The sequence below is a fragment of the Fulvia fulva genome, chromosome 5 (genome assembly GCF_020509005.1).
Source record: "Fulvia fulva chromosome 5, complete sequence".
In the NCBI taxonomy this organism is placed as follows: domain Eukaryota; kingdom Fungi; phylum Ascomycota; class Dothideomycetes; order Mycosphaerellales; family Mycosphaerellaceae; genus Fulvia; species Fulvia fulva.
The window spans coordinates 1,226,271-1,240,431 of NC_063016.1; the positions used below are offsets into that span (position 1 = coordinate 1,226,271).

Here is a 14,161-nt window from a genome sequence, read left to right on the forward strand (position 1 = left end):
GCTGTAAGGGTGAAGGATGCTGGACTACATCGACCTACCTCATGTCATGCTCGCAAATATATGCTTCACTGCTCACCGTCTGCGATCGACCTGGTGGCACACACGCTGCCATGGGCCAGATTAGGATGGCGGAGTCTCCTTGCTTGAGACGAATGAGGAGCTTGTTCCTGAGCACATGTCTTGCACGCCGTCCACGGACAGACGTTGCCAGCTCGCGTGTTGCCCATCGCCCATGCACGCCATGCACGCCATGCAGCTCGAGCTTGTAGGGTCAAGCGTAGGCTCGGCATGCTCTTGGCTGCAGAGGCATTGTCGAATCGATGCGCCGACAATGGTCACGCCGCCAAGGGGGATGGCCTGCAGTTATGCCCATCAGGAAGGTGGCATTGAGTCTTCGCTGCACACTGGGGGGGTGGGGGGGGGGCTGCTGTGCGATACGGATGCGATGAGCGGCATTGTTGTCGTCGGGAGCTGAATGATGGAAACGCGAGAAACGGCAGCAAGACTCTGAGCCCCGGCAGAGCTGCTGAGTCATCATGGGGACGAGACTTCGTTCTCCGTATCTGTTGCTATCCCCACCAGGGCCCAAATCGAAGGGCAATGGGCATACCTCGCCGAACGATTCACACGTACGTGGACCCATGAACAGCTCCCTTGAGCAGGCACCACCCGAGGGCCATGCAGGACGCCATCACGTTTGTTCATGGCTCCGAGATCAAGCGCGCGAGTTCAGTGCTTCCTCGTCATCTTCCAGGCCTACACCCTCTGGCTGATGTGCTGTTCGATCGGGTAGTGCCAGAATCGCTCGGGGGAGTCCATGCTTGAGCCTGAACATCGAAAGCCAACACCACCATGATAGCCAAGATACGAGATGCTCCTACATCTACCTTAGCTGGTCGCACAATCCACATCGTCGGTGTCCACGCAGAAGGCGAAGTCTGCGATGTTATCGTCGGAGGCGTGACAGATCCAACACATTGCAAAACAATGTATGAGAAACTCGCCCACTTGAGTGTGGCCGGTATCGGTGGCGAACCGAGCAGAAGCAATTCCGACAGGGTGGCCAAGTGTTGATATCAGTCGAATGCAGCAGTCAGACACGACGATAGGTGTAGATTGCACTGGATGAGTGCTTGCGAATGGTACTGTACTCGCATCGAAAGATTCCAGAAGTGAAAGTCAGGCGCCAACAATCCCAAAGGACTGGCATCCGCGATATCCTGCCTCATTGTGTGCTCGGCACTGTGGCGTTCTTTCCACGACTTCATCTGTACATGTCGGGTGAAAAGAAGATGCAATACCACGCGACACGCTCGCGAGCCTATCATAGCATCATCGCACACTGAACACTCAATCCTATGCACGGACGGGGCATGGAACAGACAGCAGATGATGTTGGCATACAGCTCCCGGGCCGAGCATCTGGCGTCGGGCGCCTGCATTCTGCTCCCAAGACTGGACTGCCGTGCACGCAAAGTGGACCCACCCTGCACGGCTAGTGGCCCGATATCATACTCTTGCCTCCTTGTGGTGATACCCCATACAGACAGCAAGCAAAGATCACTTTGAGGCTCTCTCGGATCTCTCGCCGCGATACCGCCCCTCAGGTTTTACGTATGCCCACATACAGTACCGATGCTACTAAGCCAAACTATCATGTAATCGCCCATGGGGCTGATGGAGTGGACGTTATGTTTGAAGATGGCTTAAGTTGACCTTGTGCTCCACCCAGTCTCAACCTTCTAATATCTGTTCACTTTCAGCAAGTGCCTCAACAACTACCACGTGCAGGACTCTGGTAGCCTCGTGTCCGCCACGCACCACAAGGTCCAGACCAAGCCGATCGAATATATCACCCTGGCGGTATAGTCAGCAGCAACGACGCAATGGCGTTCGACAAGAAGAATCTCAGCAACGACGAGCTCGCTCGATCCCCCACGCACGCTGCTGGTGAGGTGCAGGATCTCGAAAAGTACACGACGAAAGATGCCGTCTTCGGAGAGATCACACAAGGAGGTCCCAACTACCGCAACGTAGGCCATTCCAATTGCTTGGAACTGTTGAAGGTCGGCTGAATTGGTACCGCCATCCTCATGATGAAGACGCAGATCGGTCTTGGTGTGCTTTCGATACCAGTCGTATTCGACACCCTCGGCATGATCCCGGGTGTCATCTGTCTGATCGCGATTGCTGTGATTACGACGTGGTCGGACTACGTTGTTGGCATCTTCAAGGTACGTCAAATTATCGACATCCTCGGCATGACTTAGCTGCAGCGACCTGACACGTCCTGATCAATAGCTTAACCATCCTGAAGTCTATGGCATCGATGACGCTGGAAAGCTGATGTTCGGCAAGCCTGGACAGTACGTCCTGGGCATAGCATTTGTTCTCTGTGAGTCCCCTGAGAAGCAATGACGATGAAGACTTGACTGACGTGCATCAAAGATTGGGTCTTTGTCTCTGGCTCTGGCATGCTCAGTGTATCGATCGGTCTGAACGCACTGTCGAGCCATGGTGCATGTACTGCCATCTTCGTCGCTGTCGCATGTCTGTGTGGGTTCTTGCTTGCGAGCATTCGCACCCTGGGCAAGGTCACCTGGATCGCGTGGATCGGCCTATCCGAAATCTTGGTCTCAAGTGAGTCGCATTTCGATCATCGAAATGCAGACAGGTACTAATCGACAATCAATAGTCTTCATTCTCACCGTCGCGGTGGGCGTTCAGGATCGTCCAGCAGCCGCGCCGCAAGAAGGGTCTTGGAGCTCCGACTACCACATCACGAACGCCGATAAAGCCTCGAAGGTTTTCGCCGCCCTCTCGTCCCTCGTCTTCGCATACGCAGGCACTCCCGCTTTCTTTTCGATCGTATCCGAGATGAAGGATCCAAGGCATTACACCCGGTCATTGATCATCTGCCAAACCGTCGTTACAGTTACCTATCTTGTCATCGGTATTGCAGTGTACTACTTCTGCGGATCATACGTCGCATCGCCTGCGCTGGGATCTGCCGGCGTCACCATGAAGAAGGTCTGCTACGGTATCGCACTTCCGGGACTGCTGGCGACGACTTGCATCGTGACGCACGTGCCGGCGAAGTTCCTCTTCCTGAAATTCATGCGAGGATCGAAGCATCTCACGGCCAATACTGTACAGCATTGGGCAGCTTGACTAGGGTGCACTGGTGGTGTCGCTATCACAGCATACATCATCGCAAGTGCTATTCCAGTCTTCGGCGGCTTGGTCTCGCTCATCGGTGCACTTTTGGGAACACTCATATCTTTCCAGCCGATGGGCTTCATGTGGCTGCACGACAACTACCAGCAAGGAAAGGCCAGCCCAACTCTGAGATGGCGACTGATGGTCTTCTGGGCGTGGTTCGTCATCATTTCTGGCATGTTTCTAATCATTGCTGTAAGTTGTCTCTGAATATTTCGTGAGGCTTGTACTGACCATTTTGACCAGGGTACTTATGGTTCGGTCGCTGACATTATCGATTCCTATGTACAACGAAAGTGGAGGTTCCGCAGCTTGGACTTGCGCCGACAATTGAGGCTCGATATAAAGCGACGATATACAGTGCGAACAGCGCTATGCGCAACACTAGGTCGAGAAATAGATGATAACGTCCCGATGAATGGTCACGAACAGAGAGACATTGCAGCATTGATCATCTCGCGACCTCGTTCATGATGTATCGAAGCTCTGAGCCAACCTCGAACCACAGCACATGGGAGATCGAGGCAATGTCGGGACAAGTTCATCTTCGTGTTGCCCAGGAGAAATGGACGCGAACCCCTGAAGACGAAGAAGTGCTACAAGCATCCCGTATCGGTCCACTCTTCACAACACTTGCTGGGTCAGTGATAAGGCGCCATGCTTACGGGTGCTGATCGGCTCTCTTTTCGTGGTTATGATGCCATAAGCGACGGCTGATTGCTCTCGACCGCTCTGCCAGCGGGACGTTGTCTCGCTCCTTGCACGTCCTTCGAGGGTTGTATGCAATGTGAGGTCTAGCATACTTTCTCGACTTCCAGCGCTGCAAGGGTGAATGCAGATGTCCCGATCAGACTGTTCAAAACTGTTGGGCGAGTGGTGTAGTACTGTGGGCTTGTCAGCAAAGGTGTGCCTTCTTCTGGACACCTGACTTACCTCAAAGTTGACATCCCCACTCAAGCTCGCGACTGAGCTGGTTCCATTGTAACTCAGCGTCCCGTTACCATTCTCGATAAAAAAGTCACTGATCAGGGTTTGATAGATCCCAAGACCAGTATTCACAGCTTTCTCGCGAAATGCTTGGTCCTCGATCAGATCCGTCCTTGCTCCCTTCAAAAGCGCATACACAGTCATAGCACTAGCACTCGCCTCGATGAAGTTTCCCTTCTCGCCCGGCTGATCCACAACCTGCCATACTCCATATGAGCCGGTCACATTCACACTCCGCTCGCTAGCATCGATCTGCGCCCGAACGACCTCGTTGAAGATCTCTTTCAGCCCTCCAAAAGCCCGACTCTCTTGGCTGAGTAGGGAGAGTGACCTCAACACCCCAATCGTGAACCACCCCAACGCCCTCCCCCAAACAAGCGGACTCGCACCACTCTCCGGGTCCGCCCATGAATGCGCTTTACTCGCATCGTAACCATGAACCACCAAGCCATCGGAACGCTTGCAGACGTCGTAAATGAGTTTGACCTGCTCGAGAGCTGCCGCAGCTCCAACTTTGGAGTCGTCCTCGCAGTCCGTGGAGTTCTCGAAAGAAGACACGATGGCAAAGGAAGGATACGAGTACATCCCATCAGCATATGATAAGTTATGATACGCGCTAAGGTTGGCGCGGTTGTTGTAGTACCAGAGGCTGTTGTCTGCATTGCGAGGCTGTAGTGCCACCGAGTCCTGGAGGGATTTGATGGTGGGTGCGTAGGAGTCATTTCCGGCGATGGCCAGGGCGGTGCCGATTGAGAAGCGGTCGAGTGGGAGTCCAGCGTTGGCAGTGGCGTTGGGGAGGAGAGGTACTGCCCCTGACAGGCTCTTCTGGAGATAGGTGGACCATTCGGCCTGCTCGGTGGCGTTGCTGTTTGCTTCTATGCTTTCCAGCAACGATTGCTAGAAGATGCCCAGCTCGATGTATGATGTTGATGCGCCGCTTTGTCCTATACCTTGGCCTCGGGCGATGTTACTGTTGAGCATTTGGGAAGCTAGACCTCGGATGTTTTCGGGACATTGTAGCTGGTGTGCTAGGGTGAATGCTGTATGTAATTCAACGACGGTGAACAGGATCCGCATAGTTGCAACCATCGCTACAGTGGGCAGGTCAATCTATGCAGTAGGTAAGAGAAGTTGACTTACGGCTAGATGCGACTCGGACCTTGAATATAATGTCCTAGCGTCGGTCGCTGCCGGCTAGGGCAAGCGTTGAGCTAGGCTCGAGCGCAATCTTTAGCTTCTAAAACAAAGTCTTCGTTATAACGTACGTATACTGCTATATACGTTTCTTAACAGCGGGAATTCAAGTATCGTGTTTCTAACTCTACGTAGCTATAGGTATCTTAGCCGCAAAGCTATTGCGTAGGAAGTGCGCAGTCTCTATATATGAGACCCTAGAATGTAAGCTTTTTGCTAGAGAACTTTAAAATATAGAACTCGAGAAAACCATTTTTTCCATAGCCTATAAGCTCGATTTCTTAACTCTAAAAGATCTCTTGCTCTATAGATTATATATTGTCAAATACGGACCTCCTACTTAGGCAAGTCGGCACAGTACCCAGTACAGAAGGTCATCGCCAGTGCAGTCGCAAGGGCCCGCGAATCAGTACCAGCGCACAAGGGCATTCGACCCGGAAACGAGCCGAACTACCGGGCAAGGGACGAACAGCTAGCAACACAATGGGAGGGTGAGAAATCGTTTGTAGAGCAACTATGGAAAGAGAGGTAGAACAACCAGGTTGCAGGGCATAGTGGACGCCCTCAGCCAGCGGGACAACCTAAGGAATGGTCAGCCACCAAATCCGCGGTCAAGCACCCCCCGAAGCTCATCCACTACCGCCTTACGAGGGCACAGAGTAGTATAGCAACCCAACTGCGAAGCGAACACATCGGCCTCCAGGGGTACCTATCATGGAGGAAGATTCCTGAATACACGAATACTAGCTGCCCCTGCGGCTATCACTCCCAGAATGTACGGCACGCACTCCTCGTCTGTCCGAGGTGGTCGCCAGGAAGGGGGGAGTGGATGGCAAAGGCGAGGAACCGGACGATTGGGGCACTTCTTAACAACGTTGAGGACCTACGGCGCATTACGAACTGGATACTAGAGAAGGGCTGGCTAGAACAGTACCGCCTAGTAGGAGCAGTGCAGGAAGAGAGGACACGGCGCAGCGCGACGAGACCGGCTGGGAGCGGGGGCTAACGGGGTAGTGACATGGACTACGCACGTTCAGAGGGAAAGCTAATCTAGACAAGGAGAAGTCGGGGGCAGGAAGGGTTTTCACCTATTCGGGTTTCCCTTTGTACATAACAATAGACATATACCTGCATAGGCCGAATAGGGTCCTAGAACAGGGGAATGACAAATCTATCTATATTGTCAAAATCTAGAACATCTAGATACTCGATATTTGCTTGAAAATGCACGTAGCGGTAGGCTCTACATAGTACCTTGTTACCCTAGCCCGGACAGGACCGCCGCTAGGACATTATATCAAGCGCCCCGATCAGCTCCTAGGTGGACCAAGTGCGCGGGATGGAACGAGGCCGACAAGGATCGACATCCTTCCCAAACCATTCCGGTAAGCAGTGAGACCTGGAGACGTCCGTAGAAGCGAACAAATGGACATATCGGAGGGAGCACAGATGTTGTCGGCAGCCAGAATGGACGTCGGTCAGTGACGTCGAGCTGCAGGAAGTGGTGACGTTGTTGTAGCCAAGCTTTCTCAAATGCTTTGTGCTGTGAAGCCAATTTCCGTTGTGACATGGATCTATCGGCCTTTGACTACTTCACCACTTCACCGCTTCCACGTATCACACCGAAGCTCCTCTTAAACGTCTAGAGGCAACAGATCAAGCAGCCCGCCGATCAAATCACCCAAACCCAGTAGATCCAGCGCTTGATCACGGCTTCCGTCAGTCCTGTTCAGTGCCTGTACAGCTTCCAACCAGGGCACTGGCTTCCCTGTCGTCCCACTCAACTTCACGATCTGCACAGTCGCTGCCGGCCACGGGCTCGGCGCATCAGCCACTGTTGTATTGCGGTCTTCTTGTATAGTGCTTCCATCGAAGATCGCGTTGCCCATAGTCTTAACCCACTCCCACGGATTCTGCAGTGCTGGACTCTCGCTTACGCCAGCGTCCCAGTACTCCCATCCTACATCGCCGCCGAAGTTGTTGTAGTTCTTCCTGAGAGTTGCGATGGTCTTAGCATAGGTACCGAGAGCATACCAGCCACTCCCGCCATCGTTCCTGCTGTCGAGGACTCCAAGGGCAACTCGATCCGGCGAGTAGCCATTGGCGACAATAGCATTGTAGCCGTTGGCAGAACTCGCATCGCCCCAACCATTGTAGAACTGCGCGTTGTACCAGTTGACGATTTTGCCATTAGGTTTGTCTGAGGCGGTGGCTTTGGATTCGAGTGTCTTGTACGAGAAGCCACCAAGACCATAGCCAGCTGGCTGGAGCTCTGAGGCGACCGGTGCCATCTAATAGTTGCGTCAATGCCGACCAGGGTCCCCATACGTGATACTTACAGTCAGGATGAAGTCCTTACCAAAGTCTTGGTAGAAGCGTCGGAGCAGGTTGAGAGGGCATGTGTACGGTACTTGCTCTTCGATGTCAAGATCGATGCCGTCAACTTTGTGTCGGCGTAGGACGTCTCGGAGAGGTGTGTAGTACGTCTCACTCTGCAGCATGTCAACGGATGCTACTGTCAATGGCTTCCATAAGCCTTACGACAGCGCCATTGGAACCACTGCACAACCTGGGATAACTTCCAGCAGCAGCGCCGCCCAGCATCATCATGACCTTAACGCCCCTTTGCTGCAGAGTTGCGACATCCGACCAGACAGAATCGAACATAGCATCGTCCGGAGAATGATCGTTCAGGGTTATTCCATTGGGATCCTCGTTGATGTGAGTAGCTGCCAGGTAGATATGCGTCGCTCGGGTATTCTGTTCAACGATTGGTAAAAGAGATAGCTTGCCGCCAGAAGTCGTCCTGAAGGTCTGTACATACATGACCGACCGAGGAGGACTGTAGCCATCGCCACGCTTGTCAAGTGTGCATAAGTCAGCTGGCAATGCTGCTGCTAGTGGAAGCAGGCCCAGCCATGCTTGAAGAAGAAACATGCTGTATGAAATGCGACAGAAGATGTGTACTTCCGGGATAAAAAGTTGACAGTAAAGAGGTACGGTCTTCCTTGACAAACATTGAGTACTGCTGCAAAACGGCACGAGGGCGAGTGTGCAGCCATGGAGGAAGCCACATGAGCCAAACCCTAACCGTTCGTGTCCATGGGAGCAGAAGTTGGCCCTCGGAGTGGTTGACGGTTGCCAGAAGCTCCTGATCCAGAGGAGGCGTGCAGATCATGTGTCGAAAGTAGCTGAGGTCGGAACATAATTCACGCCAGGTGGATCAGCTGTCGTATTGAAGAAGGTCCAGAAGGGGAGGGTAGTATTTGGTATGCGGGCGCCACAGACGTAGTGGGAAGGAACATAATGGCTGGCCAGCGCGAGCTCAGATTCGGCAGATACAGTCCTGGGCATAGTTTTTACAATCCCTGTTCCTCTACCTTTCCTCATTAGGAAGGATGTATCCACTGCTTGGCGTAGCTCACCACCTGGTGTGTCCTCCATTGTTGGCTATTACTGCCTCGCAGCGTTCTCGCATACTCTTGTATATACGTTGTATGTCCTCAGGTGTGAGCTTGGCCCATTCTTGATAGTGAGATTGAAGGTAGCAACACCTTCTGAGATGGACATGGATAGCCGGAAAGAGTTAGCGTAAATACAGGGGTTGTCAAAACTATGCCCAGGACTGTAGCTGTGAGGTCTTTCTAGGGGAGATGAAGTGGGAGGGAACCAGATTCGCGACTCGTGGCCCGTCCCGCGAACGCCAACGCCTTGGGACGTGACGCCGAGACGACGTGAGATGTGTTAAACCATACCATTGCATTACTTGCTACACCCATTGCTTCTAGATTATACGGACTCGTCAATACTCCCCTCCACGTAGCATGATATAGCTCCCGCCGCGTTCCATGATCGACACCTCAGCTGCTCTTCCTCGAAAGCCAATATCCCACCTTCCTGAACGGACGACCCGCCACGAACGCCGACACAGCCATCTCGTGCACAATACGACAAGATGAGTAAATTGTGGGAGGTCGATCCACAGACCAAGGCCAAGTTGTTGGAGATCTCAAAGGTCAACGAGAACAACCGATGCGTAGACTGTGGTGCACCGAGTCCACAATGGGTACACACAACACTGTAAAGCCGACCAGGCATAGATGTACTGATCACACGACATAGGCCTCTCCCAAGTTCGGCATCTTTTTCTGCCTAGCATGTTCCGGGATACACCGATCGCTGGGTGTACACATCTCGTTTGTGCGCTCCGTGACCATGGATGCCTTCAAGACAGGTGAGGTTAAGAAGATGGAGTTGGGTGGAAACAAGCCGTGGAAGGACTTCTTCAACGCACACAGCAGCAATAGCTTGGCAGGGAGAGACTTCGAAAGTTGCACAATCTCAGAAAGATATGACAGCGATGCAGGCGAGGAGTGGAAGGACAGGCTGACGGCCAAGGTGGAGGGCACAGAGTATGTGCCAGGGTCGAGCGCAAAGGCAGCGCCCAAGAAGGCGACCGCCGAGAGCGTAGCGAACACACCTGCCGGATCAGGACGCAACACACCACTATCGAACGTCAGGTCAGTCCCACAGCGAGCAGCGACACCTTCACAAAAGGCCCAGAATGAGGCATACTTTGCGCGCATGGGCGCCGAGAACGAGAATCGCCCCGACAACCTCGCACCCAACCAAGGCGGCAAGTACGGCGGGTTTGGCTCTTCACCAATGCCCACGAACAACAACTCCGGTAGCGCTCCAGCTCTAGACGACTTCCAAAAAGACCCCGTAGCAGCCCTCACCAAAGGGTTTGGCTGGCTCTCGAGTACAGTCTCCAAGCAAGCAGCCAACGTCAACAAAGCATATATCCAGCCCGGCATGCAGAACATACAGTCCGGCGACCTAGCAGCACAAGCAAGAGCAGCGGCAATGCAATTCGGCACAGTAGCACAACAAGGCGTCAAGGGCGTGGGAGATCGATTCAACAAGTTTGTCGATCCCGAACATCAACCCGGCACTGCTGGACAGAGGAGAGCAGCGCCCGAGAAGGCAGATTTCTGGGATAGTTTTGGGCAGGACCCGAACGGTCCACCCAAGGAGAAGAAGGACTTCTGGGACGATTTCGCGGCTGCGGGCGAAACGGCGACGCAACAGAAAGCAAAGTCGTCGAATCTGGGCACGAGTGCCATGAAGACATCGAGTAGTGCGGGAGCTGGGGCAGCTGGGAAGAAAGATGAAGGTGGATGGGGTGATTGGTAGAGTGTGTGGTCGGTTTCAGCGAGGAGTCTGGCGTTGCACGCGTGAAGTGTGTGCATGGCGGCGAGCATATGTGAAGAGATGACTGACACGCCAAGGCAGAGGGAGCCACATGCAGGCATTGGGCCGTGTCCGGGTATAAAGCATGCATGTTGCGTTTCAGCCGTCATACTTTCACATCTGAGCAGGAGCAAGACGTCGCCAATTCCGCTTTTTGTGCAGTGCGTTCATCCGATCTTGGGGGTGGCGGGGACGTGGAATAACGGAAAGCGTAGGTTCACGTACATGGAGGGCCTCACTTCAGCTGACTGATAGTCGCGGTGAAAGCGACCTCTCGCGCCCACGCGTCTAGGCCACGTTGTTGAGCCAACACATCCGGGAATAAAGCGTGGCCTTCGATTCGAAGTACTTCCAAGATGTATGGCATCACGTCGCCTCGCCTTGTAGCAATTTTCTGTACAGACATTATATGGGTATCTCAAAAACTTCGAGCCAAAGCATGCCCTAAATCATAACTAAGGCCCCTGCCATCATGCCGACCACGACCACGACTGCAGGAATGATGCCCACATCGAATGCGGGCAAGGGCCTCACTGCTGCACCAGTTGGACTTGGCGTCCCTGTAGCCGTGTACACACCCGTCAGCGGTATCGTCGATGCGTGAGATTTTCCCGTTGTGCTCCCGCTCGACGTAGTCGTCATGGGCGATCCAGGCCTGCCCGCATTCACGCTGGCGCTGGGCAACTCAACATCTTTGGAGTCCTGGTAGTAGACGCCGTACTCAACCACACCCTTCCCATCTTGCATAGCAGTAGTGTCATCGTCCGAGCAAGAGTCGGCCCAATTCCGCACCCAGCACGTCGATGCCGGTGCTGAGGGTACTTTGTTCGTATGCGTGGAGTTTGCAGTCCCGTTACTAGTGTAGGTTGCAAGGTCCACGTCCGCTGCAGTGGACAGTTCGTTGCCCATGATGACGCGTGCGAAGATCTGGAAAGCGGTTTCCGGTTGGTAGTAGGGGACGAAGTGGCCAGCATCATAGACTCTGCTGAAGCTGAGGTTACCGTATTGTTTGACTGCACCGCCGACATATGTGTCATTGACCACAATCTCTGCCCAGCCGGCGGATGCGAAGCCGCTGGCATAAGGTGCCGGAACGCCAACACCAGCCGGCGAGACGGTGGTTGGCCAGGGGTAGCTCGGCAGAGCATTGGCGATGGCGTATGCAATAGCCTGGCCTCCGTACCAGTTACATGCGTAGTCAGCATCTCCATAAATGAGTGCCACGCGAACGCCAAGCTTCAGCAGGGCCGCGAGATCCTCGATCATGCCTCCACGGATAGTGTCTCCTGTAGAGATGAAGCCTTCTTGCACGTACGGGCTACTCTCGGTGTAGTTGACACGAGCACCGATTGCCTCAAGCACGGAAGCCTGATTTAGGTACTCCTGGTATGCAGCAGATGGATCGGGAGTTGGTATCTTCTGACGAATATCGTAAACATTGTAGCCAGCGCCGACGGCCAGTGCAGTGAGATTGTTGCATGTAAATTGTGCATTTTCGCAGATCTTGTTAGCTTCGACATTGTCGCCGTAAATATCGGCGTTAGCAGCACGACAGCTCTTAATCGCTGGCGCGCACTGGCTGGTGTAATTGTTGATTGCGTTGATCTCCAGTGTCTGGTCGATGATGGAGACATCGTAAGTGTTATTAGAGGCGAAGCGAGGATAGTAGTAGTCCTGTATCAGGTCATCGACCAGTCCATTCATAATGCCCACTGATTGGACCTTGATAGGTAGCGTGCCAGACACGGCGGTACCGTTCGTGATTGCTTGGTTCTGCTCCTCAAAGTATGTCGCAAAGACCGGTCCGTACTTGCCTCCATAAGACTCGCTGAACAAGTTAATGCCAGCAGGCTCGTCATCAGAGCTCGGAGTGGTGATATTCGGCCTCGTAGCAGGATTGTACTGGCTGAACGTGGACAGCCACGTCTGCAGAAAGTGCCAAGTGGCCCTTGCAGCGATCTGTGTCGTGTTGGCCGTCGTCGCGTATGAGGTCTGGCCGTTCTCGTTCGCAGTGCCGAAGGTGCCATTTTGATACATGAAGCTCGGCAGGCCGTCGACTGGTGCTGTCGCTGGCTCAAAGATGTCCTTGGTGTAGAGGTTCAGCGATGCATTGGTGGCAGAATCGTACGAGAAGCCGACCTGATTCGGCTGATCGATAAAGAGGATATTCGATGCGCGATCCCAGCCAAAGGTGCGCATTTGTGTTCCATAGCTCCCATCGGCCATCTGCACGACCTCACACGGTCCCACCTCATTGAACAGCCCAAACATGCTGCTCGACCCTGGCCCGCCATTCAGCCATATGGTCAAGGGCGCCGTCTCCGGTGTTTGTCGAGCTTCTATGAACCAGAAGAACGTGTTGATCGAGTAGTTCTGCTGTATAGGAGCGAGGGTATAGGGCGGTATCCCGATGTAGCCTGTGTACTGCTTCTGCGTCGTGAAAGCGGTTGTACATGTTCCATTGGTGGGCTGCTTGTAGGCGACTGTGATGCGCGGGTTGACGGTGGAATTGAGGATGTTCTGGTACGAGGCTGGCGGAGGGTATTGCGCATTGGCGAAGGGTGTAGCGAGAATGACAGCCAGCAAGGCCGGCGGTAAGGAGAGAAGCTGCTTGGCCATTAGCTGTCACCATGCGACGATAACAATGGCAGTCCTTTCTACAAGAACGCACGGAAGAGTGCCATTGGCTGGTCGTGTGCAATACTCACGTTCATCATCCTGTGCATACATGTACATAGTCAATCTAGCACACGCGCTTGCTTCAGGAGTGCTGTTTCCAGTCGCGGATCGCGATTACATGTATCTCGGGGCGGGCCACATCTCGTTGTGCAATCGATGTGTAAGGAACGACGTGAGACCTGAGACATGAGAGAAGAGAAGAGGAAGGACACGTGCAGACGGCTAACACTTGCACATGGTCATTGCGACGCGAGGCTCGTGCAGACTGCAAGACCATGAACGCGAATAGAACTAGCTGAGGTCAACCATTCGGGCCTAGACTAGACCGGGCCTCTCCAGCTTTTGGCTGACGCCTTTTCCTGCGGTACCGCGCCTCATACCCCCTCTTCCACACCAAACCTGGTACAGTGAGTGCTCAAAGAGCCAAGTCTCGCGACCAGACGGCAGTTCCATTGATTATTATTCGTCTGATCGACAGTCTGACACATCCACCCTCCCACGCCAGAGCAACGTTCAGGCCTTCTCCATGGAAGCCACACCCGGATGACCACGACGATGAGAGGACACGCGTCAGCAGCCGAGAGCGGAGATGCTTCGTCGCCCGCATCATGCAGTGCTCGCGCGATCTGCATTGCAACTCCAACAGCTCGCTTGTAGCTGCCGCTCAAATTGTTGGACAACCAAGTCAGATTGCATCGATGAGTTGGGTATATCGAGGCTGCTGCAATGACGACGTCTAAACAACGTGGACCGTGGACGCCACTGGGACTTGATCGACGGTATATCTCGTGTAGGGCTGAGGACCTCACCTCTTGAAAAGGTGGACGTT

At 53.7% G+C, this 14,161-nt stretch overlaps 8 protein-coding genes across 8 annotated transcripts; 5 read left to right on the forward strand and 3 right to left on the reverse strand.

The window, feature by feature from the left end:
* Positions 1-852: 852 nt before the first annotated feature.
* Positions 853-1,074, forward strand: CLAFUR5_05708 (uncharacterized protein; the record flags this gene model as incomplete). The annotated part of the gene is made up of 1 exon (XM_047904856.1): positions 853-1,074. One exon carries the CDS (start codon positions 853-855, stop codon positions 1,072-1,074), a length of 222 nt encoding a protein of 73 aa, XP_047761625.1.
* Positions 1,075-1,886: 812 nt separating this feature from the next.
* CLAFUR5_05709 (uncharacterized protein) lies at positions 1,887-2,075 on the forward strand (the record flags this gene model as incomplete). The annotated part of the gene is made up of 1 exon (XM_047904857.1): positions 1,887-2,075. One exon carries the CDS (start codon positions 1,887-1,889, stop codon positions 2,073-2,075), a length of 189 nt encoding a protein of 62 aa, XP_047761626.1.
* An 18-nt stretch (positions 2,076-2,093) lies between these two features.
* CLAFUR5_05710 (N amino acid transport system protein) lies at positions 2,094-3,171 on the forward strand (the record flags this gene model as incomplete). Its single annotated transcript, XM_047904858.1, has 4 exons — positions 2,094-2,234; positions 2,302-2,395; positions 2,449-2,640; positions 2,696-3,171. The coding sequence occupies 4 exons, from the start codon at positions 2,094-2,096 to the stop codon at positions 3,169-3,171; spliced, it is 903 nt and encodes a 300-aa protein (XP_047762264.1).
* A 120-nt stretch (positions 3,172-3,291) lies between these two features.
* CLAFUR5_05711 (uncharacterized protein) lies at positions 3,292-3,693 on the forward strand (the record flags this gene model as incomplete). Its single annotated transcript, XM_047904859.1, has 2 exons — positions 3,292-3,414; positions 3,466-3,693. 2 exons carry the CDS (start codon positions 3,292-3,294, stop codon positions 3,691-3,693), a joined length of 351 nt encoding a protein of 116 aa, XP_047762263.1.
* Positions 3,694-4,013: 320 nt separating this feature from the next.
* Positions 4,014-5,295, reverse strand: CLAFUR5_05712 (uncharacterized protein; the record flags this gene model as incomplete). The annotated part of the gene is made up of 3 exons (XM_047904860.1): positions 4,014-4,103; positions 4,153-5,071; positions 5,105-5,295. 3 exons carry the CDS (start codon positions 5,293-5,295, stop codon positions 4,014-4,016), a joined length of 1,200 nt encoding a protein of 399 aa, XP_047762266.1.
* Positions 5,296-7,034: 1,739 nt separating this feature from the next.
* Positions 7,035-8,337, reverse strand: CLAFUR5_05713 (uncharacterized protein; the record flags this gene model as incomplete). Its single annotated transcript, XM_047904861.1, has 3 exons — positions 7,035-7,691; positions 7,740-7,892; positions 7,942-8,337. 3 exons carry the CDS (start codon positions 8,335-8,337, stop codon positions 7,035-7,037), a joined length of 1,206 nt encoding a protein of 401 aa, XP_047762265.1.
* Positions 8,338-9,355: 1,018 nt separating this feature from the next.
* Positions 9,356-10,596, forward strand: CLAFUR5_05714 (ADP-ribosylation factor GTPase-activating protein GCS1; the record flags this gene model as incomplete). The annotated part of the gene is made up of 2 exons (XM_047904862.1): positions 9,356-9,466; positions 9,523-10,596. 2 exons carry the CDS (start codon positions 9,356-9,358, stop codon positions 10,594-10,596), a joined length of 1,185 nt encoding a protein of 394 aa, XP_047761896.1.
* Positions 10,597-11,097: 501 nt separating this feature from the next.
* On the reverse strand, positions 11,098-13,379 carry CLAFUR5_05715 (Carboxypeptidase S1 A; the record flags this gene model as incomplete). Its single annotated transcript, XM_047904863.1, has 2 exons — positions 11,098-13,275; positions 13,362-13,379. 2 exons carry the CDS (start codon positions 13,377-13,379, stop codon positions 11,098-11,100), a joined length of 2,196 nt encoding a protein of 731 aa, XP_047761895.1.
* Between the last annotated feature and the right edge of the window lie 782 nt (positions 13,380-14,161).